This window comes from Corticium candelabrum, chromosome 22 (genome assembly GCF_963422355.1).
Source record: "Corticium candelabrum chromosome 22, ooCorCand1.1, whole genome shotgun sequence".
Classification (NCBI taxonomy): domain Eukaryota; kingdom Metazoa; phylum Porifera; class Homoscleromorpha; order Homosclerophorida; family Plakinidae; genus Corticium; species Corticium candelabrum.
In genome coordinates this window covers 3,796,747-3,821,746 of record NC_085106.1, presented here as the reverse complement: position 1 = coordinate 3,821,746, position 25,000 = coordinate 3,796,747, and the positions used below count along the sequence as shown (strand labels likewise).

At 42.8% G+C, this 25,000-nt stretch overlaps 4 protein-coding genes across 4 annotated transcripts in view; all 4 read left to right on the top strand.

The window, feature by feature from the left end:
• The window catches only part of LOC134197610 (uncharacterized), a 3,894-nt gene extending 253 nt beyond the window's left edge, over positions 1-3,641 (top strand). Inside the window, exons 2-4 of the mRNA XM_062666959.1 lie at positions 482-712; positions 1,243-1,378; positions 3,150-3,641. Of these exons, the coding sequence (XP_062522943.1) occupies positions 482-712; positions 1,243-1,378; positions 3,150-3,379 (597 nt within the window). The 3' untranslated portion in view covers positions 3,380-3,641. The remainder of the gene's footprint in view (positions 1-481; positions 713-1,242; positions 1,379-3,149) is intronic.
• Positions 3,642-5,498: 1,857 nt separating this feature from the next.
• LOC134197732 (zinc finger MYM-type protein 1-like) lies at positions 5,499-6,235 on the top strand. The gene is made up of 2 exons (XM_062667080.1): positions 5,499-6,149; positions 6,203-6,235. Exons 1-2 carry the CDS (start codon positions 5,499-5,501, stop codon positions 6,233-6,235), a joined length of 684 nt encoding a protein of 227 aa, XP_062523064.1.
• Positions 6,218-7,323, top strand: LOC134197624 (uncharacterized). The gene has a single exon (XM_062666969.1). It carries the CDS (start codon positions 6,243-6,245, stop codon positions 6,618-6,620), a length of 378 nt encoding a protein of 125 aa, XP_062522953.1. The 5' UTR covers positions 6,218-6,242; the 3' UTR covers positions 6,621-7,323.
• A 14,015-nt stretch (positions 7,324-21,338) lies between these two features.
• LOC134197255 (uncharacterized) overlaps positions 21,339-25,000 on the top strand; it is a 3,914-nt gene continuing 252 nt past the window's right edge. The window contains exons 1-2 of the mRNA XM_062666541.1: positions 21,339-21,796; positions 23,340-25,000. The exon at positions 23,340-25,000 is cut by the window's right edge and continues 252 nt beyond it. Coding sequence (XP_062522525.1) covers positions 21,365-21,796; positions 23,340-25,000 — 2,093 coding nt within the window. The 5' untranslated portion in view covers positions 21,339-21,364. The remainder of the gene's footprint in view (positions 21,797-23,339) is intronic.

Here is a 25,000-nt window from a genome sequence, read left to right as displayed (position 1 = left end):
ATTCTATAACAACAAAGACAATCCACACCTAATGAAGCTGTTTATCTTAGTGAGTTTGCTTAGTAAGAGATTTTTGTTTTGATTTGGCAAAACAATTTTTGAGGATTTCTTAGGTGTAGTAGCAAGTAACTCAGAGGTAAGATGAGACAATCATGGCAAATAATGATAGGATAATTAAGTTTTGTGAGACAAGTTCTTCCCGTCTAATTTTGTGTGTGTGTGTGTGTGCGTGCGTGCGTGTGTGTGTGTGTGTGTGTGTGTGTGTGTGTGTGTGTGTGTGTGTGTGTGTGTATTTGTGTGTGTGCGCGTGTGTTTGTTTGTTTGTGTGTGGTTTGTTTGTTTGTGTGTGTGTGTGTGTGTGCGTGTGTGTGTGTGTGTGTGTGTGTGTGTGTGTGTGTGTGTGTGTGTGTGTCGACGTGCGTGCGTGCATGTGTGTATTAATTAATTATATATCCCAGTCTGCTTGTAATTTGTTATTCAGACTCTGAAGATTATTTCTGACATCATCCAACAACAGGAACGATTTCGAGACACACATCTGTACGAGAGTGTTACCTACGACGACAGCGGTCGCTCACTCTACGTTCCAAGATTTCGCGGCAGCCAACTCATAGCGAACGAATTGCAAGCGTCCTGTGCACAGTCACTCAGTAATACCATCAATTCAAAACGCGGAGAAGGGAATAGACGCATTGCAGACTCTCACTCAACGGTAAACGTGTTAGATGATCGTAACACACACACACACACACACACACACACACACACACACACACACACACACACACACACACACACACACACACACACACACACACACACACACACACACACACAACACACAGCTTTATGTCCTGTTCAAAAGCTACCGTAAAACGGTTACGCTTGCCTCCAAGAGGCAACAAGTCTCATGAAGGAACATTGTCACACATCACATCCCTGACTGCCACCGAAGCACATGTCTCCTCCCTCCCTCCCTCCCTCCCTCCCTCCCTCCCTCCCTCCCTCCCTCCCTCCCTCCCTCCCTCCCTCCCTCCCTCCCTCCCTCCCTCCCTCCCTCCCTTCCTCCCTCCCTCCCTACCTACCTACCTACCTCCCTTCCTCCCTCCCTCCCTCCCTCTCTCTCTCTCTCTCTCTCTCTCTCTCTCTCTCCTCTCTCTCTCTCACACACACCACATATATACACGTATACATATAAGCTGGCAGTTGACCGATTCCGTATGTGTGTTTCTAAAATTTTAGGTGGCCCACATAGTGCCCCATGCTTCATATGTTGAAAGAACTCGTCGGCTGTTTCGCGTCAGAAATGTCGCACTAAGTCTGCCTGCTTCAGCCCCATCCAGTCCCAATGAGAGAAAAAGGGTTTTGCGTCAATCAGGTTGGTCAAGCTATCTCGTTTGTTGCTTCAGACGGTGCATGTTTGTTTATTTGCATAATTTAGTGCCCAAGAATAAAATTAGTTGTTTGACAGAAGCGCGCGCACCAAGTCTTGGTGTTTTTAAAAATTACTACTGTATAGATTAAATGTTAAAGTTGAAACACATTTGTGATAAAGCCCAGGACCTGAAAAAGTAAATTGAAAAAGTAAATGATCTCATAGATCTGTACCTTTATGCTAGTAACTAAATATTTAGAATCATCTTTGCATTATACTTCCAAAGGCATACAGATAACTGTTCATGTAAGTTTGCTAGTGCTTACTAATGGTAAGACCGTTCGTATACAAGAGTAGTCTTCCTTGCAATCCCTTTAATAAACTTGAAGACTGGAAGGTTCCCAACATCAGTGGATAGAAGAGGCAACCTGTAGATTGATGGCGTTCATCTTTTTCAGCGTTGTCTGCAGCTGCAGCGGCTGCTCCTGGTTGGACGACTGAGCTAACGAGGTAGCATTACAAAAATTAATTTCGAACGGTGATGTCGAAATAGGCTACATGACCCTGGAGGAAATCTGCATGAGTGGAATACACTTCCAGGGCGAGAGGAACTCTCAGGACTACAACTCTGTTCTCTTCTTGTCCCTGAGTTGTTTTCTAGAAGAGTGTGATACACAATGTCACATAAAGCATTATATCGTTTGTTTTTTCCATATTACTGTGGCAATCCAGGATATGATCTGCATAAATGTCCAAACAGGACCACAGTAGCATCTTGTAGCAAGGGTGGTGAAGGAAATAGAGCCATGCAGGCCGAGCCAGAGATGGAGCCAGAGAACGAACTCTTGTGGGGACATATATAGTCAGGCCAAAAACAGGGTTAGATATCGCCCGCAACCATGAACCCGCAAGTGAAACAGAGATTGTGTTTAGGACGAGCTCTATCTCTTAGACTAATTAGCTAACCAAGTTCTTTATATGAGAAACTAAAGAGGAATCAAGAGTTGTTTGAAAGGGGAGTTGTGCACAAAGAAGACAGATTTTTTAAGTTGACATTATCACATTATCCAGCAAGGAGAGATCAGGTGTGCCCGGGCGTATATATTCGACTATAAGGAATGCTGGTTGGGGACCACTCTATTGCGAATATGACACGAGTTTAGTCAAGGCAGTAGACTTATTGCTCAGGATGCGTGGAGTTATGTTGTCTGCTCTATGTCAGAAGCAGGACGCTCTGCAGCAGGCTTGGCTTTTCTTGTTTTTTTTTTGGAATTTCTTGTAGAAGAAGACAGAAGAATGTATACTGTTAGTGTCTTTAGATTAACACTAATATGTATATTTAGTAGTATAAGTTGTTATGTGTTTGTCTGTTTGTGTGTATACTGAGTATGTACTTGCACCAGATTTTGTGTGCGACAACAACAACAACATCAACAACAACAACATCAACAATAACATTGTCAGTTTCATTGCTTATAAATAATTGTTTACATGATATTGTTTACAACATGACTATCATATTTGGTCAAGTGTTACGCAGTAGGTGAAGCAAGTCGTCCAGTCATACCTCACGTGACCGGCTGGTGCTACTATACCCTAACGTTACAAGCCTCGGGTAATATTAACTACATTTTTGTGTATTAAAAGTTGATATTAATAAATAATAAAATCAATGAGCACGCATTGTGATTTCTAAGTATACAACTCCTGTCAAACAAGTAATTTTATTCTTGCATGTGACCTATGATCAAAGTTTTTATAATTGTGTGTTCAGAATCGTCACCAGTGTTACGAAGAGTGAACTTTCTACCTCTTGAGGTTAGAAGATCTCTGCCCGATATATTTGGAGCTGTTGCATTAAAGAAAGGCGATTCGTACTCGTATGGCGACGACTTTCACAGTTTTTCACGGAAACAGTCTTCATCACGTGCCGTCGCACTGCCTGACATAGAGAGTCTGCGTATATGTGAAAAGGGCAACTTCTTATTGGACAACCAGAAGTGACTTGAGAGAAGATGGTCGGAAGGTGTGCAAAGCAAGGTATCTGCATGTATACGTATACATTAGGATGCTGCTATAGACCAGATAGAGTTAGAGCTTCGAGTGTCATGTGAGTCCGGCTCTCTACAGTATCTAAGGAATGCAATCGAACTGTGATCTTATGCACTTGGACAGAAATTTTGCTTCTACAGTCGCCGTAGATATAAGCTAGCAGAGATCACTTTGCAATCAATCGACAGTGAGTGAGTGTACCTAATATATGGAATCGTGGAACATTTCTTGCTATGAGTTTACTTCAAGAATTCGTTCGATTGTTGTGCGTATATTCAGTGGCATCACTGCGGTATTTGTAACGTCTGTATGTATTCCTTGTAAAGACGTTGTGGCGTAGGAACCACGGGGGCGCTCCCTATTTAATTAAAATCATCTTCCTACGCGGCTGTAAGCCAATCTTAAATCTCTGCGAGATAAAAATTTGCTACGGTTTTCATCTACTAGTGTCCTCTTTTGAGATAGTTGGTGCAACCGTATCTAAACACACGAAGATGACGATTGACAACGATAATAATGGGGAATTCCCCGCTCTAATTATGGAATAGCGACGCCTAATTAGGCGACTCCTCCCACGCTTGCTGTAAAACGTTATTCCTGAGTTGTGACTGCAAGACGTTGACCACTCTTTTTAACAGTGAGATTTCTGCATAGACTTGGACATGTGTAGTTGAGCCAACAGCGTCAGAGTAAAAGATTTTAGAATAATGATAATCTTGAATGTCGCGGAAACTTGAATAACTGGGATGTCGCTTTCGCGTGGTGTCATGTTTCGTGTAACATCAACATCTCTAAATGACGGTCAAGCGGAAGGGAAGGGAGCAGACTAGAAATGTTTCTTTATTATATTATCATTCGCCGTACTGGCTTGTGAGTTTGGTGAAATATAAACGCACTTACGTGTACACTATAGCTATTGCCCATGCTGAAACTTGAGTAGGTATGCACAGCTCTTTCTTTGTAATGATTACGTGCTAGCTAGAGAAATATACGGCTATGAAATAGTTAGGAATAATTTCGACCTATAGCTTTCGGGATCTAGTATGGTTTTGAAACATGAGGAACATGCAGACTATTACTAGACTATGCTTACTTATTCATAGGCGTAGGAGCGGGTCGGCAGGTCGTTTGAAAAATTGACTTTCAACAGTCGACGATTGGCACTACTTCCGGTTTAGGTATAGACGATTAAATAAGTAATATATTTTTAGATGGTTTATCCTCTTTGTTAGTAGACACGATCGTTTGCTCCTTAGTCTATGTAATCAAAAAATTTACAACAATTTGACAATACTGTATTGTTTCAATAAATCAGCACTGTACATTGGGGCATCGAGGCCATTCCTACTGTGCGCATGCGTGTAACCATGCCTGGTCCCACTTCTTCCGTGAAAGACGTAGCTGTACCAGAGCAACCCCATCAACCAACGACGTTCAAGTTTCCAAAAAGATCCTTTGGAGTGACAAACCGTAGTTTTCAACCTAGCTGATTTGCTAGGTGGCGGTTTCTTCACTATAACGAGACTGAAGACGCGGTGTACTGTCACACCTGCTTGCTGGGAGACTGTAGGCGTCGTCTTGTTCCTGCTGTTGCTGACGGATCTTTTGTAAGCATTCTAGAAAGTCTGTGGTACTGTATATATATTATTTATTTAGTGCACGGTTTGTCTGACTGTAATTCTTTCTGATTAATTAGTATATTATTTAAATCTGAACTTAATTACTGATAGTTGAAAATTGAATATCGTATTGAAAACAGAGCGGAATTTCTAGATATAGTTGTTGCTTCTAGGTAACACAAGGATTTGCAAATTGGAAAAATGCCACTACTTCATTCAAGAACCATGAAATGTCTGCTGCTCATCGGGCTGCTGTTGAAGTCATGCTGACACTTCCGGCTGCAACTAAGGATATTGGTGAGCACCTATCACAACAACACGCTTTAGCAAAGACTAGAAACAGAGAGGCTATCTATTACATTTTACGATCGGTCAAGTATTTAAGTAGTCAAGGCCTAGCTTTGAGAGGACACGGAGATGACACTGATGGCAACCTGACACAGTTACTCGAGATGAAAGCTGAAACTGATTATAATTTAGCTGCATGGTTGGAGAGGAAGGATAACACCTACACGAGCCCCACCTTTCAGAACGAAATTCTCAAAGTAATGGGATTGAACCTGCTGAGGAAACTTGCTGCAGAGTTTCATAAATCTTCGTTCATGATCGTAATGGCAGATGAAACTAGAGATGCATCTAACACAGAACAGGTGGTTTTGGTGATCCGTAGGGTTACTGGATGCTTTGAAGTTCATGAGGAGTTTGTAGGCATGTATCAGGTACCATGTACTGATGCTGAGACTCTTACAGCAATAATCAGTGATGTTTTTACAAGAATGAACTTGACTTTCAAGAAATTGCGAGGCCAATGCTATGATGGGGCAAGAGCAATGAGTGGCATTAAAAGTGGCGTAGCTGAGCGAATACGCAAAATAGAGCCTAGAGCAATCTTTACCCATTGTTATGGCCATTCTCTCAGCCTTGCTGCTAGTGACATGGTAAAGCAGGTGAAGTTGTTGAAGGACTCACTAGGAGTTACCCATGAGATAACAAAACTCATCAAGTATTCTCCACGTCGGGAGGAAATATTCCAAAGGTTGAAAGAGAATCTTTCAAGCTACTCAAAGACTGGGATAAGAATTCTTTCTCTTACAAGATGGACTGTAGGAGCTGATTCCCTTGCCAGCATAATCGATAATTACGTGGTTCTACTTAGCACGTGGCAGGAATCCTTAGAAATTGTTCATGATACCACAATGAAGGCCAGAATACATGGTGTGCAGGCACAGATGAAGACATTTCAGTTTTTCTACGGAGCTGTTGTTGGGGAGAAATTGTTGAGACACACTGACAACCTCAGCAAGACACTGCAACATAATCAAATATCTGCAGCAGGAGGTCAACAACTGGCACAGATGACTGTAAGGACGTTGAAAACGCTGTGCAGTGAACAAGCCTATGATTTGTTCTGGTTTGAAGTAAACAAGAAGGCTGAAAATCTCAATATTCCAGAACCTGAATTACCTCACCAGAGAAAACGCCCTCCGAGGTTGGAGGAAGGTGCCACAGAACCATTTTTCACGGTGATGTCAAGTCTTAATACTTGCAAATATACAACGAGGCCGTTGATGTAATAATTAATTGCATTGAAACAAGATTTGACCGAGATTATGTAAGGTATTCGTCTTTAGAATCACTTCTTCTTACAGCAATTTCACTACAACAAGATTACCAGCATGACTGGGAAACCTGACATCCCAAGAAAGCAATACTGGAAGGACAACTTGAATTAATGTGTGACTTTTACAAAGACGATTTTGACATAAGCCAATTGAAAGTACAGCTTGAAACGTTTGCTACCAACTTCTGCAAAGACGTGGACACCAGGAAAGTTACTGTTTATGACGTCAGACAATATTTTGTGTCCTTAAGCCCTGAGAAGAAATTGCTCATCTCACAAGTCTGTCGACTCTTGCAGCTAATTTCAGTCATGCCTGCAACGAATGCCACGTCTGAAAGATCTTTCAGTGCACTGCATTCTGTAAAGAAATATTGAGGACGACCATGCTACAGGAGAGGCTGAATTACGTAATGCTTTTACATGTGCATAAAGAGTCAGTTGATTTGCTCAACCTGAAGCAAATTCATAACGAATTTGTAGAGGGATCTGAACACAGACTTAGGATGTTTGGCAAGTACAGTGATGATCTAAGGTAGCATATCTGTGTGCGCTATCTACGTAAACGTATACCTGTTTAGTATTTATATTGTATAATTACAGAACTATTGTAAGCGGAAAGATGCTTTAAAATGGAAATCAAAGATTAATAAATAACAAAATAGTAAATATGATGAAGAAACGTTCAAAAGTGTCAAGCTGATTTTGAAGTTGCAGCTAGCGCGCGCTATTTCCGCCTACTAGCGCGCGTTAGACCGGACCACTTCTAATTTGCTTCCTACGCCCGTTATAGAGTAGGAAAGAGGAGTGGGCGGAAACTCTTGCCGGTATACTGTCTATTCTACATTAGACCTACTGAATAGATATAGCCTGTGGGTACAGCATAACCAGATACTGCTTGACATCGATATCTGCATGCACAGTTATAGGGCCAAGGCATCAAAAATATTTCAGGACTTCCCTGATAGGTTACCTTCACAGGCCAGGCAATTACAAAGGCACAACCTTAGCCCAATTAATAAATTGAACACCACTCTACAGACGAGTATTTTAGAGACCTAAAGACATACATTAGACTCACTGTTGCACCTCGACTTTTGATCCTAAATGGAACGATAACTTAAACGCCTCTCTGCATCTATATTTAAACAGCTCAGCTAGTGTTCATACAAATGTAAAGAATGACATATGCATAGGGCTGATTTGCGTCATTAGACTCATTTCAACTTGCAAGCAGATCTGACAAGCTTTGACTAGTCTAGTATAGTATTCAATTCATGATAGTGTTCAATGACAACCATTTGAAACGCTTCACCAGCACACTTAGTGACTACTCAAATGATAAGCCAGCTTATCTCTATCTACTATATAGTCTGAGAACAGCAGCAAGCATCCCACAACAACACTTCAGTAAGTCATCTGACTGAACGTTCAAGCAACACACCAGTCCATCAAGCAAATTAGCAACGCAACAGCAACAAAAACAGTCTCATCTACTGACAGATCTAGCAAACAGCAAGCAGAACAACCAGCTTATACTACCTGTACTTTCTTAGCACAGTCTCTATTCTCTTGGACAAAACACTTCGTCCTCCTTCATCTTGTCCAGGGTTGCAAACATTTCATCTGCTACAGCATCCAGCTGATACAAGGTCAGACTGGAATCGGGGCTGAACAACTTATCAATTTCCTGAAAACACACATCTACTGATGACAATATCACTCAACCCAGTCAGCAGCCATTCTTACCGAGCGTAGCTCTTCAATATCTTCGAGTACTTGCCGAGCATCGTAATTCTCAAACTGCTCTTCTTGGTAGGCTTGACCCAATGATTCCAGCAACTTGTTGAGGTACGTTTGTAGTTGCATATTTGTCTTGCGCTGAATAGCCCGATTCATGTTGCTCAACAGTGCAGTCACTCCCTTCTTGTTCTGTTCAACAAGATGACTTCTTGTTTTAGCAAACAATTTTTTGAGACCTAAATCATGCCACAGTGCATAATTGGACTAGGTATATTAAGTAAAGAGATATCTGAACCTTCAAGTAGCTTGTCAGCTGCATTGATTTCTTGTGCTTCTTGAGTGAGATTGTGTTTCATGGCCACAAGAGTGTCTCTGTCTATTGTTCCCGGCTGGCTGATTTTGACCAAAGCTTTGACTGTTTTCCTAATGTTTGCTTCTTCTTCAGCAACTCGAGACTTGTACATCGAGGATTGAAAACAATCGAGACAGGCTACTGTCTCAGCTTTTTTGTATTCCTTTGTTGAGATGCGCCAGCCTTCGCCTGCTTCTTTCAGAATACCAGACACATTTGTTAAAACTTCTACTAGTTTGGTAAAGTGCTCGCATTTGTCTTCTGTTGATTCTATGATTAGACAAGTGCGCAGTAGAATTAACCAGCAGAATTCAGGTGGTCCAGCAGCCAAACAAACAGGATGAGCAGAGACAGAGCACGCATGCAAGGGTAGATGAATGGCACCACAAGAGAACAATAAACAGACTGTGATAGCTAATGAAAAACATGCATATGGAACTCACCAGGATGTTTTGCGATCTCCTGCAACCCAACCATCTCATCATCTACTTCTAGCTTTTCATTGTCAGGTGGCAGGTAGGTCTCTGAATCACCAACATGTTCGAGTTCTTCAGCTTCTTCCTCTGCTTCCCTTGCATCATCAGCTAAAGGTACAGCTTCATCCAGCTCATCAAGTGGATTTGGTTCATTGTCTTCAACTGGTTCTTCATCACCTTCAAACTCTTCAGCAGATCGTTTAGCAAATTCACTAAGCAGTTCAGTCACAGTCTTTATTTTCACATTGGATACATCTCTCTTAGCAGTTCCAGGTCTGTAGATACTCTCTTGAGGGAAATAATGTTTTCTGCTAAAGTCAGGAAGCGCACGATTCAGCTGCTCTTCAACACTCCTTCGACCACGACCTGTAATGCCAGGGAAAATGTTGTCAGCGAGATCTTTTGCCATCTCAACAATACTCTTCAGTCTCAAATCGAAACGAAGTTTTTTGAATGCTCCTCTCAGAAATGAAACTTCAATGGATCCACTAAAATGACCTGATGCAACAGCACCAATCTGCACATCAAATGTGATTCTCCTAATTCGAATAAGTCCTCCCAATGAATATCGAGCTATGGCACTTGCAGCATTGGCTCCAAGCCTCACAGCAACTTTGACACCTTCTAAGAATTTCTTTGCAGCATCCAGAGGTGTGCGGGCCACGTTCACAACACCTTGAGCTGCACTCAAGGCCGTTTTTGCTACAGTCAGTGGCCATCTGTTGGCATCAACAAATTTCTCTGCTGCCTTAAGAGCTACATAAGCTGTTTTTCTTAACGCTTCACAAGCCAAGTTTTTAGCAGCACAAATAAGATCTGTTACTCGTTTGCAGCACCCATTCCAGCCAGGGCATCTGAAAACACACTTACCCCATGCCTAAAAACCAAACAATCAGCACAATAAACTAGTAAACTATTGTAAACTTACTTTCTTACAGCAATGGAAAGTAGGACATCCAATGCAAACTACAAAAACGTTTAAATGCAATTTATGGTTTTCACACACCTATCTAAGACACACAGCTTATGACATTTAAACAGTTGTGCAGATAAAGCATTTCAGAAACAACGAATACAGTTGAGTGCACAATACAAACACCAAATATACCAGACAATTAATAACATGCTATGCAACAGCACTTACTTTGTCCACAAGATCTTTTTTGACAAAGATTGTTTACATTGTTCTGTTTTTCTCTGAGGTTACGAATTGCTCTATCATAACCACCCTGCGCTCTGTCAACAGCCCGCTTCTTGTTTCCCAGATCTTTTATTGCATCATAAAATGGCCGCTGAGCTCTGTCCAGTTTCTTCTGAGCAGCTGAAATCTTACTTGTTGCTGCATCAGCTCCAGATTTGATAATAGAAATGACCTTGTTCTGCAAGCTGGTAATGGATGCTGTAGAAACTTCTCCGTAGACTCTGAAACTTGCAGAACGTAGTGATCCGTAACTGGCGTACACTCTCAATGTACCCTCAAACAAGAATAAACGATCTGTTAAAGTAAATATGAACTGGCTATTTGTGATATGAATCGTGATCTCACGACTCAGAAAACCAAACAGAGTTGCATAGCCTTGAATTCGCACTGTTACAGATGGTGGTGATGTTTGAACTCTTGCATAGAATCTTGGACCAGACTTGCAGTTAGTGCGAGTCGCACAAACTTTTAGTGCACCCCCACCAAGATTAAGATTACTAAGTCGAGAATCAAATAGCATGCTCTTGGGTGGATTCAATTTGATTACAGATGATACTGTAAAGCCAATTATATTCATGAAACCACTTAGTTGGAATCCAGCTGGAATGGTCAGCCCTGGCACTTCAACGGACTTGATAGAGAAGGAGCATGTTAAGCCTTTAGGAAAGCCGCTTCTTGATAGTACTGGAGGTAGGTCTGCTCTCATTCCAAATGCTTCCAAGATTCTTGAAACTGAAGCTGCAGTAATGTTACCATAGAAGTAGTTTTTCCTGGGAGTATTAATATCAATCCCAATGTAAGACTTTGCAATCAGTTCCCTGCCACTGCCCAGCTTGCCAACTCGAATTTCACCACCAAATTTGAGGAGTGAGAGGACGGGAGGATAGACCAGAAGTACGCCAACCTCCAGTTGGAGATTTCCCACAGCTAGAAAGTTGATCCCGAATGGCATCATCCAAATTCCAACCATAGACATTTCCAGTTGTAATTCAGCTGGTGCAAATCGAATGGCTCCTTTGAATGTCAAGGGTGGATTGTTCAATCTCAGTGATCCTGCCAAACCAAATGATGTCTCTTCACCTACTTCTAATTGTAGTTCAACCGAGTTCATCACCAATGATCGTGATAGCTTGAGATTTGCTACACCGGCTGCTATCAAAAACTGACTTGAGCTCTGGATTACAGTCTTCAATCGTATCTCAGTATCAGCTTCAAATGCCTTTTTGCAGAAATCACAAATCTTGTCTGAGCCACAGTCGTCTGGAAACTCAAATAGAGCAGCTACTGTCACACCCTTTTGAATGTCCAGTTGACTGGTAGTTGGTCCTTGAAATTTGACATTAGAAAGAGTGTCTTTTGCAACAATGAGACCGGTTTTGAGTGACTTGTCAAACATGGGCAGTCCCCTGATGATCTTGCCTGTGATTTTCTTAATCAGTCCAGCAAAATTTGTATTAGCAAAGTCTAATCCGACAGCCATACTTACTCTACTAGACTGCTTTACAGCAACCACATTGATAGTGACGCCAGAGAAACCACCAATAACAGGCTCACCAGACAAGAACAACTGCTGACCTACTGCACCTGCTCCAATCGGTACTCGCACTTGGGGATTGCGTATCTTGAAATCTTTCAGTCCAGCTCTATCAAGAGCACCAGCCAGAGAGCTAGGTAGAAACTGAGAGTTTAATGTAGACAGCAAATTTCCAAGTTGTAGTTGCTTCCCTTTTCCTGTTACTAGAAATCCTCTCTTCCCATTTGAGGTCACTGGCTTAATGTATAGAGGAAAAGATGTAGAACCGACAGACCAAGCACCAGATCCTTCCACTGTAGTCGTTCCAGCCCGAGAAATGGTTGAATTGATAGCCAATGTTGGATGGTCTACTCTCAGCAGATTAGGTATCAGCACAAGAGTCTTTTGCAATTCCATGCTAATGGACAACACTCTTGTCTTGTGATCATACTTGAAGTCGGTGATCGGTATTCCAGCAATATTTGACACACCAGGAGGTAAAGTCTGTGATGCCACACTAACACCCGGTGTTAAGACTATCAACAACAACGCCCAAGGTCAACGCATTACTTTCTCCGACCGTTTCAAACGTAACACCGTCGGATGTAATACGTATACGGAAAAGAACGGGAGATGTACCTGGCTTGAGGGCTATTTCAGCTATCAATGACACCCCTCTAGTGAACGGTTGGACACGAGTCAACAGACTATCGTTCCCGATGAGATCAGGCACTAGATTCGGATCCACGTCGTCCGTCGAGACGACGAGTCCAATCTCAGGTACTCGAACACTTCCCAACACCGGCACAGAGCTTAGATCGACGCCACTAAGACGCCTGACGAGGTCCGCCAACTTAAAAGAGCTAAACACGGTAGTCAACGTGACCACGCCCTCTTTCTCAGGCTCATCATACTGGTGATGCACAACATGCATAGTAAAGCCACCCCATCCTGAAATCGTAGGCTTCCCACTTAACCCCACAGCATAACCAGTCTCACGTTTATAATGAATTCTCACTTTGGTGTCTTTTAGTGAAAATTTCCCCAGACCTGCTTCCTCCAATTTTTTTGCTATGTCACCCGTCGGTAGCAGTCGTTGACCTAATGTCTCAATAAACGTTTTCACGCAAATCGTACCTGCTGCGCCGACTAGAGTGTAATCGTTTCCCCGTTTCTCCACAGAGAGTGTGAACTCGAGTTCGCCCACGACCCACGTGCCGGAAATCTTCATGTCGGTTAAATTGAGACGGTTCACTAGAGGAACGGTGTCGCTTAGTATCTGAACTGTGAGACTCGCTTTGGCGCTGCCCAACTCCAAGAATTCGGGAATGACGACGATGTCCTCGTCGGCTTCTCGCGTCGAAATCGTGAATTCGCGTTTACCGATGTCCACAATGAACGAATCCACGTCGAACTTCAGCGGATTGCTGACAGAATCGAGAAACCGGGTACCGGCGACTGCGCGTGCGAATGTCGGAACAGCCAGTTGGTAGAGCTGCAGGACAGGTAGGTCGTAGTCTGCTGCAACTTTTCCGACGACTCGTTGGTCTTCGACGGTGATTTCCACCTCCTTGGAATTATAGAGATCCAGAGCTTTGTCTCCTAAGAAAGACCTAACTCTGTTGATTGCCTCCTCTTTGCTTAGTGAGGCAGAGCCTGTGAGGCCGGACACCAGCAGGACAAGTACGAGGTAGAGATGACAAATCATCCTTCCTCGAGTGACCTCGCCGATCTAAATGGCAACTCGTGCAGGCACTGCTTGTGTTTATAGACACGTCAATGGTAACCTGATTATAATCACTGTGCTAGCAGTCATTCATTCTAGAGACGTGGCCACTGTAATATCAGATAGAATTAGAAAATTATTTTAGTTAATTAATTAGGTGTTGAAGATAAACATGGAAAGTTTCTCCGCTTCTCTAGGGCCTCTAGAGTAAGAAATGCGTGCAGTTGTTTTAATAACTCATAGAATAACATTTCTAGTGCATCTCTAGTGATACTGTGGAAATATGATTTACCACCCACTGTACGTGTAACAATGTAGCAGGTTATGCTAGATGAGACTTGATCTCTAGCTAGACTCATAGGAAACTCTCACAACTACAGCTGTTCTGTATTCATTATCATCTAATTTAGCTAAAAGCATACTGGTGGCTACGGACAACCACCACCCACTAATAGTCACTTAGCCCTTCTCAACGTTGAGCTAGCTGCAGTTTGGGAAACTAGTGGACTGTCTCCATCATGCGTGCATCCAGTTTTTACCGACGATGACGTACGTGTTTGGAATTGACGTATGAGCTAGATAACAAACCGGCCAAAGGCAGCGTCGTATAGCATGTAGGCAATGCTCAAATGATTTCTCAACATTTTGCAGAGTCACTCAGTGCGTATCTACGACTGCATGACATGTAGGCTGGAAAGCAATCGGATTGCAGACATGCTAACTAAAAATTCTAATTACCTAAGGCCTGCCCACACTTGCAACTGGATCGATCCATTCTGGTCTACTAGTTGGACAGGCCTCTAGGTCTATGTCCGTACTTTTTTGTAACATCCGAGAACTTTTCCTTGTGTGGTTCACGTCATTGAGTTAGAGCTGGCACAAGCGAGTCATTTCGTAATGACGTTTATTTACGCGCTGATGTCAAATGTCATGTTCTTTTGCTAGAAAGGTCAGAGGCTTGTTTGAAGTTAGTGGAGAAACTTGGGTCAGACACCACACGCTACGGAAAGGTCAGAGGCTTGTTTGAAGTTAGTGGAGAAACTTGGGTCAAACACCACAGGCGACGCTACGGACGTCCGTACTACACAATTGGCAACCGTTCTTAGCTTCCACCATGCATAACATGTTAATTAAAATTAATTAAGTTAACCAGTATGACGTTTTGTCCTTGTACGTTTTCAACTTGCCTTTCAAAAAATTAATATCAACGAGACAAATTAATATCAATAAAATAACGTGGTTGGGTTACAAATTATTCGCATACGCGTCCTAATTCAAGCCTATAGGTCTGTTGCTATCGCATGGCATCAATGATCGAACAATCTTCCTAAGATCTGAAAGAGATCTTTGAGCACTCGCGATAAAAGGAAAGGTGATGCCCAGCGCCGGATCCAGGAATTTTTGAAAGAGGGGTTCACCCAGTTATTTAAAGCATTACTAATTTTCTCTTTTCTAATGAAATTATATAAAATTATTGAACCACGCCTATTGGAAAGGAGGGGTTGTAACCCCTAAACCCCTCTGGATCCGGCCCTGATGATGCCTACCTTTTGGGTGCTTTACTGGAAACTGGAAGCATGCCTGTGTACGCCTTTTTAGCTAAACAAAAAGCAGGAATTCATTTGTTTTAGTCTTTCTGGCATCTGAATGAGGGCACTTTGTTTCTCTAGTTATCCCACCTCTAGCTTCCTGCAGAGTTGCCTGACGAGAGGGCAGAAACCCTAGGGATTAGAATAAAGAAATGAAACGGAAGTATAGTTGCGCAGTGTGACAGTGTCATGCGCTTGCGTCGTCGACTGCTTGCCATTGATATTGTTCTTCAGTTGGCTGTTGCACCGTCTGACACGCGGTAAATCAAAATAAAAACGAAATGCAGAGTTTCTTTCGTAATATAAATAAAGTCAATATTGTCTCGCACACAAGTTGCTATTACTAATTTTACCACTATAGTATTATATGTGCACTATATATATATATATATATATATATATATATATATATATATATATATATATATACACATACATACATACATGAAGGTACTGTGCTGGTATCTTGGCTACTCAACCTACTCTAGAGAATCTCACGTGCCAAAAATGAAAGTTGGTCTAGCAGAGATGCAGCAAAGCTAAGTCGTATGGTAAACTTTCGATTGCATGTAACTTTTATATAATCTCTCTCTTAGAACTACAACTAAAAATAATTTAATATTCATGCATCGTTCGCCTTTGTCTACTGCAAAAAACTTGTCTAGAAAGTATCGATGTAGCCTCGCAAGCCAGGCTCTTCCGCGCAGTTGCTGAGCTAAACGCACGTGAATCACGCGAGGAGGAGGAGCATTTGCCGGAATTGCTCCAGCGCGAGAAGAGCCTGGTCGCTTTCGAAAACGTCAGTGACGCGAGACCCCGGATCCAGTTTGGATAAGGCTAATTAGATTAGCTAAGCCTGTAGGTATGAAAGTTGAGTAACGACGGGGCATTGCTTCACGCACTGGCTTGTTTTGCGCGAAGTACGTAGTTGACGTCATCCTTCGGTTCTAGTACGGATTTAAACAGCTCAGCCACGTATACTATTCTGGAGTGTCACGACTCCTTTTCAGCATTCAGTTTCGCCAACAGTACACCGCCGAATCTAGACGACTACCAATCTGCAGCGCGGTAGTTTGAGAAATGAACTCATGTATTGTACGCGGTTAGCGTATATACGTATGTAGCACTCAGAGTCCATGCATTGAATTCAAAACAAGTCGTACGTAGTACACAACACATGCAACTACAAGTCAACTCTACACTTCCCGAACATGGTAGGTACTGCAGTTCTGTTTTCCCACGCCTATAGGTGTTTACCAGTTCACCGTGAGGAGAGCCAAGCCAATATCGTAAAAAGAGCTGCTTGCTAAGTCGAAAGTACCGTCACACGTTCATTTCAGATAGACTGCGTTGGCAATACACGCCATCTGATCATGACGTGAACTCCGTTCCCGTCTGGAGAGATCAACAAGGCTTGAAGCTGTATGTCACTGCTTTGATGAACCGTTGAGTGAAACAGGGCCGGCAGTCCTCACACCATTTCCCTCACAGACTATAGATGTCAAAGTAGACGCGCAAGAGTGGTGTGAACACTGCTACGTCGGTTTCAATCTAGACTTGCAGATGAGTTCAGTAGAAAGAAACGTAAGGCCCTCCATAGCCACGTCGCTGAATCCATTGCGGGAACAATGAGAGCAGGTGTCCCCGTTTTCAGCCCTCTTTCTTGATTTCAGTTCTCCGAGTCACTTGATATAGACAGGAGCTAAAGATTGCAGAGCTGTACGTTGCAACTTTGATAGAATGAATTCTCGCACTTTGCTATTTAAATTAATTTGTTCACAAAGACATCTCTCCTAACCATAAACGGATTTGTTACACATTTGCTGCTGAGTGTTGCACCTATTGGTCTACATTAGTAAAGTTTTATAACGGACACACCCACATCTAAAGTTTGAGCCCCGTCTAACCTAACAAATATACTAGCTCTGTGATAATATTGATTTTGCAATAATCTAGGATGCCGCGATTCTGGATACCTTTAGGATTCACATGAGTATGACTTTTATAGTTAGCAGGAGCGTAGGCAGGATTTTTCTACTGGAGGTTTCCTCAATAGCAAAAGAGGTTTACATATTTATTCAAAACTCAAGTTTTTCTTTAACTAATTTAATGTCGACATTACTATACAGCCATGGCCAAATGCGGCCCCCGGGGCCGCATGCGGCCCCCAGCAAGTTTTGCGCGGCCCCTCAGCCAGCTTCCCCAGGGTTTAACTTTATACGATCATGGCACCTTGGCAAGTTGCGCACTTACGCTATCTACGGTCGAAGCAGAAATGGAAATTCGAGGCTAGCCGGGACCCGGATATAGTCACTCTCGTTTTGTTCTTGGGTCGATCAGATCTACAGACATGAATCAGGACCCATGGAGGATGTTCCGTCGGGGCGGTGCGTCGAGGACTGCAGAGTATTTGCCAAGATCTGTTCGATATGCTGATTCTCCACCGCAATCTCTACCCCCACCGCCGTCGCGGCAACAGGCAGAAATGCAAGTCAGCAACGCTAGCAGCAGTTCCAGGACTGGCAGTCACACCATCAGTCAACACAATGATGATCATCATGGTGAATGGTCAGAATCGAGATCGAAACCATTGTCACCATTACTAAAAGACCAATCAGATGACTGCGAATTCACTTGCTATTGTGTTGACATCGTCTAGAGTAAGAAGAATTCAATTATTAGATATATCATTAACTGCTTGAAACCAAGTTACTTCATCATGCTATCTGATAATCATGCGTAATTGATTCTTTGTGGCCCCTGTCAAGCCTAGCGCTTCCTAAATCGGCCCCTGGCCTTCATCACCTTGGCCATGGCTGCTATAGTGTAATATCTCTCTATCATTTAGCTATAGAACGTATACGTAACGACTCGTTTCTTGCTGTAGTAAGTATATATACCGTTCCAAGTCGTTTCAGTAGATACAACAACTTAGTATGACGCGGCGGAAAGGTCTGGCTACGCGAGACTAGCGACTTTGACTGCCTTATTGTATGGGCGTGGTCGGGTACACAATATGAGCCAGTTACAGCGCTTGTACAGGTCACGTGGAGGTAGAATATATCGATAATCCACCCACTGTCATAGCAACAGAATACCCTGAGTATATTTTAGAGTAAACATCAGGCTCGCCATTTAGTCTAGCTATCAAACATAACACAACGCACTCAGGGCAGTCACATAACACCTATTACATCTACTAATTACGTCAGCAAGATTACAAGCACAACAAGCTACTTATTGCTAGTTCCCCATGTAGAATGTAACACTGCAATTTGAAAAGTGGAAGGGGAGTGAAGGTGTTGCTGCTTCACATGACCTGTTCCATTCAGCAGCATTGAAAGTTGATGCAAATCCACGCCCATACAATAAATTACATATTACATATGGGTATGTGGTGTCTATGGCACTATCGACACCTCGGCCTGAGGGCTTACTTAGCACCTCAATAATTGAACCTCGCCTCCGGCTCGGTCAATTATCTCGTTCATAATCCCGTGAGAACTCGGGTAAAGATATGTCTACACTTACTTTAGGTTAGAGGGTAACTGCAACGCAAAAATCAAAAATTCTTTTATGCTGGAAATTGATAGTTCTAGTTGCATACATGACAGGAAAAATAGTTTTAGATTTTTAAGTTAAGTCTTCGCTGAGATATAGCACGTCAAAGTTGCTTCCGGTTCTTCAACTTCCGACAACGGGCGTGGTGTAGTGTGACGTCACTGAGGGGAGACGCGTGTGCGTCTGTATTGTCAGCGGCCTGTAAAATGACTACACCTTCCATCCACGGCAACGCTGCTAGGGTGGAGGCGACTGGCAGCAACAGCGAGTCTTCTGAAGAGTCCTCTGGAGGTTTTTACGTGATAATAACGTTCCGTCATCGCATGAAACGCAGGATGAAGGAGATCTGCTGGTAGCCATTAATGAGTATACGTAGTGACTCGACCACACAGGTTTGAGTTCAGCGACAATGCCTTTGAAGCTTTGAGATCGCCTGCTGCCTTGGAAGCAGACGAGGAAGAGGACAGGCTACCCGATAGCCTGTCATCATCGCAAGGAGAAGTTAGCTACGTAATCGATGCACATCCGGGTAAGTAAACAACATTCACAGGTTGCAGCTGCGGTCGTTGTGAGATGATGGATACGTACTCGTGTGGAGTGCGTGTGCTGTCAAAACGTATTTGAGGTTGTCTCAAATAATGACACGATAATAATGTCGAATACTAGCAACAATAGTGGCACAGTGTACTGGTGAGTTCATGCAAAACTCTATTGCTGTACGTGAGAAAGAGAATAAAATAAGTTGAAGTACATACGTTGAATTCACGTTGACACAAGGTTTGACTTCACTGTACAGTATACTGTAACGCATACGACTGCATTTACTACACATGATGATCAAGTGGCGAGTTATCTAGAGTCATCAAGAATCTGACCTCTCCTAGCCATTTGCAGTACTTTTAGTCCTGCACGAGAGTCTTCCTTATCTTTCCGCTTCTCAATTACGGCTCTCCTTTTCTTTTGCAAAGGTTCCAGAATGCTGCGACCTTGAAGTGTGGAGGCAGGTAGATGGAAAATGGTGGCCTCGATTTCGCTCTTCTACAACCCAGACCAAGCTCTTGAATAGACCTGGCTGTACGTATCTCGAAGCAATCAGGCTAAAAGTGGCTACTGCAGACTCCTGTCCACTCAGTAAGACGCTTTGTACTCAGTAGCAGTCCAGACGATACAAACGTCTCTGCAATTGTCCTCAATATTTTGCGATTCCTACTCTTTCTTAGCTTGGGGATCTTCGGAAATCGAAACACGATTGCGTATGACTTGCGCGAAGTGGTGCATCCTGCAGACACACAACACCAAACCATTCTTTCGCCACAAATTCCTTTGTTTACAATACACGCTAGCGTGTAGTTGCCCTCAGTGACGTCACACTACACCACGCCCGGAAGTTGAAGAACCGGAAGCAACTTTGACGTGTTATATCTCAGCGAAGACTTAACTTAAAGCGACACTGTCAAGATTTGAGCGCACAAGTGCGCATGCTTGTGCGCTCTAGGCGTGTCACACTGCGCGCGCAAACCTACATCGGGACTCCTAGAACAGCGTAATGGCGTTTCGTGACGATAGAACGCGTATTAGTGCATCAGACACGTCTGCTGACGAAGGAGCAGTGGTTATTCCGGTATGCAGACAATGGGACTTTTCTCATCTAGTATAGATGTCTTGCGACAGTTTAATAGTCTTGATAACACTTGTTGTGCACTTGCGGCGACGTCCTGTCCCTTGACGTGCACCTCCATGGCTTCTCTTCTGAGATACCGAAGTCATATCGGTGACAACTTCCGGGAATCTTGTCCATCACGTGCGGCTTGCAAAGGGCCCGTTTTCGCCGTAGAAAGTAACCGTTCGAAGTCGAAAACAAACGCTATACTTGCTCTATATTTACAAAACTTATACGACGTATCAAATCCATGCGCAATGACCTAGTCAAGTACGACGATATCGGCTGTCAGGCACTCAAAGCACGACAAAAGTCGATCTATTGCCAAAACGTGGCAGATAACGCAATATAACTACAGGTAAAATCGCACTTGCCAACGATTCCTCGTTTTGGAGAACTTGAAAAATTTCTACCTAAATTCAAGTTTGCGGGGGCGTTTAGACGCTAGGTATCCGAGGATAAAATCTTGACAGTGTCGCTTTAAAAATCTAAAACTATTTTTCCTGTAATCTATGCAACTAGAACTATCAATTTCCAACATAAAAGAATCTTTGATTTTTGCGTTGCAGTTACCCCTAGACACCAGCTACCCATGTAATAACTAATACATAATTGCTTCAGTGACAAACGAACCGTACGTGTCTAGAGCATGGGCAAAGGACGTGGTAACAACCCGATGCGCTCATGCGCTCTAGGGTTATAGAAAGACTTGTACCCTGGACTTACGTTTGTCTGAGTTCATTTTTGAGGCATGCTCATGCAGCTAGTGACGAGAGTAAAAATAGTGTCTAGCGTTTTTCCAAATTGTTGGACTCCGAGGGCGTTGGGTTCCCGGATTTCTGGTGTAGTTTCTTTGGTAGTCGAGTTACAAGCCTTAGTATGGTTTTGAAACCTTTTCTGTTGTTAATGTTGACTGTTGTTCACTGCCAGAGTCAGATACAACGCGACTGGTTGGTTGATAGCGTTGATGACACCGTTCGACTCATCGAGAACCGAATGTCTGTTATTGGACCCGGAGGAACACTCACGAACGTTACTACTATATCGTTGACGAACGGCTTGATTAATCGAACGTTTCTGTTGCAACCAGACTTCGGGACTGTTGATTTTGTCAGTTTGAACGAAGGAGGTCGCATTTTGCGCGCGCTAACTCAAGAGGCTGTAGTTGGTCTGGATGACTTGCAGTATTTCGTTGGAGGCCTGCAGATGGGTGCGAACGAGACCTATGCTTATCTTGATCGATTTCCTATTTCAGTCAATGTCAATGCTTCTGCATGGCACTACAAGTCATACGCAACTACAACTCCTCAAGTAAGACTTTTGTTGAGATAGACACTCTAACGCGTTTTTATGTCTGCATATTAAACATGATGTGTGGATAATTACGTATTTGCATGTCATATTGGTTGAAACAAATATTTTTCAAATTAATAAATGTCTGGTTGGACTAGTACATTTTAGTTCTTTTATGTATTTGAAATACCGTACCTACTCTTGTATCACCCCATCTAGTCCCCATCCCCAATTTTGGTCTAGGGTCTAACGTTTTCTGCATAAGCTCCAGTTAATTGGTGTTAATTTGCAGCAAGATAGAAAATTAGCACCTAAGGTTGCAACATCATTCAGCATTTGAATATTGAGTTCTCATCATGCAAAGAAAATTTTGCTCTTTTGCAGTAGAAAAGTGTCTCATTATATAATGGCATCGTTAACATGGCTCAATACTGTCAAGGACAGCAGTAACTGTGCATCCATCGCAACAAAGCATGCTGAATTGGATATGGGAGTCATGGACAGCTATCAGAGAGAACACAATAATGAAGTCAAACGCCTCTGCCAATTAGCACCTAACTGTGTCACATCCTCCAGCAAGACCCCAGTGACATCCCATACTTTACAGACTATACTGACGTGTCATGGGGTGGGGTGATACAAGGATAGGCATGGTACTTTTGTATTATAGTACAAAATTGATGGCAAGATGCAAGCTTGCTTCTATGTCTGGATGACAAGGAGTGTTGTAATCCTGTACTTGCAAGAGTGTGGGGTAGTTAATTAATTAATTAGTGGTTGATCTTTATATAAGTTTGAACCTGACATTGAAATCTGATAAGTTACATATGTTACAGAGGCATAGGAAAATGACAACCAGTCTGGCCTAGTGCCTGCTAAAGGGGGGGGGGGGGGGGGAGATGTAGTTTATTTTATTAGGTAGGCGTACGAGGTACTGCCATGAGTAAGAATATGTGATTGACAAAAAGCACTGCAATTAGCTAACTTGATTTGTATGTTGTGATGTATTCTCTATCTTGGACCACAAGTAGGACAACCATGATACAGTTTGTCAAAGCTACTGAAAACAATGTGTTTTGTTCTTAATTGATAATGTATGTTTAATTAACAAGGTGTATGCAAATGTTCTTCCCTCGTTATGTGTTACTGACCCAGGATATTAAATGTTGGCAGTGTCCGGTTCACTGCCAAGCTCACATGAGTCTGGGGCGAGGCTACTTAAATGTTATGTAATAAAATAGCATGTTTTCTGATTTTTTGCACAAAGTTTTTTGTATAAAAGGCCTGTCTGTCTGTCTGTCTGTCTGTCTGTCAAATACATATATTTCAAATCCAAAGAAATTTTTATCAAGAGCTTAAAAACTAGTCTTTAAATGAAGTTCCTCTAAATCAACAACAAACACTTAATTGTCTGTCTGTAACATCAATCGTGTGCTATTTTGCCGGGTCAATCGCCATGAAACCATGCATGAAGAATGCGTTCCACACCACAATTCAAACATGTGTTTTGGTTGTATGAGTCAATCATTTTACTGTATGATTTATGACGGCTTTATTTCAGGCACCGTTTCCTTGGATGCCAGGTACTCGTCATTCTCCTTCTGATGTCTCATGGCCTCCGAAAGGCCTTCAACTGGTAGTCAGTTTTCAAGCTCCCAGTACTGCTCCATCGCCTCATCAGGCCGTGCAGATCAATGTTCATTATGAAATGTATGTTGGGATTCCTTTGTTGTCTAAATGGATTTCTATCAATTACACGGGGTCTGCATCTGATGTTGTAGTTAGTAAAGTGTGGCCAGAGTACTTGGCGACCAACCCACCATACAGCCCAAGAGATTATGGATGGCAAGCTCATCCATGGAGTCGTGGTCCTGGTGTTACTGGTTCATGGCTCTATGTTGAGACGGATCAAGCTCATGGAACATCCATTAACTGGGTCGATGATAGCCACATTGGTGCCAGTCCTGGATCAGGAGAACCTGTAGTGTATTGCAGTTACACAATTGGTCCTCAAGTGCAGCTGGGTAATGGAAAGATGGGATACAAAGAGTTTACATCGTTTCGTGTGCTAGAGTTGGTCACCGATTCTGTGGATCCCGAGAGAGTGGGACTAAGTCGACATCGGATGACACGACTGTTGGCTCCTCAAACACAAGAAAACCCTATTTTCCTGCATGGGACTAAGTCTGATCCTACAGGTTTTCGAGAAGCAATTGACCAAATGGTTGAAGTTGGGTTTGAAATGTTTTTCTACAGCTTTGGGAGTGGTTTTAATCTGGAATCGGCAGATCAAACGTATTTGTCTCAGATTCGAAGTGATATTGCCTATGCAAAGTCGAAGGGAATTGAAGTGGGTGGATATGACTTGATCTGTTTGGAGAGAGGACACGGAGGCTATGGTGGTAATGTCGGCGACCAGTGGGATATTATTGATCCAAATACCAAGAAACCAGGGCAGAATGCCTGCTTCTCTTCAGGCTGGCTGGACAAGCTCAGTCAACTTGTTTTCAATTTTGTCAATTACACAGGTCTTAGTGGTATTGAGACTGATGGCCCATATGGTGGATCAGAATGTTCATCTACGACTCATGATCATCATACTGGACTATTGGATTCTGTTTATGAACAAACAAAAGCTCAAGGAGAGTTTTACAGGAAACTGCGTGAAGCTAATGTGTACATACACCAGCCTGATAACTTCTTTTATCAAGGTGGCAGCAAGACAGGCATGGGCTACAATGAGAATCAATATAGTTTACCTCGCTGGCAGGATCTCAGTGTTAGTCGGCAAACTATGTATGATAATACGTATCACTTTATTCCAACTCAGGGATGGATGTTCTTGCCTTTAGTTCAGTACCATGGCGGTGGCTCGGCGGCAACGTTTGAACCATTGAGTCAGAACATTGTGGAGTATGAGTGGGGGTTGGCGCAATACTTTGGATATGGTGTCGCTCCTTGTTATCGTGGCTATCGCTTGTATGACAGTAATGAGACGATGTCTGTAGTTAAGAAGTGGGTGACATTTTTCAAGACTTACCGTGATATACTTGTGAGCGACATCGTTCATATTCGACGGCCAGACATGCAGGGGATTGATGCCATTATTCACGTCAACCCTAAATTGGATCACCGAGGATTGGCCATGGTGTTCAATCCTACAGCAGTTGCTATCAGCGAGACGTTGAAAATACCACTCTATTATACTGGTATCAAGAAATC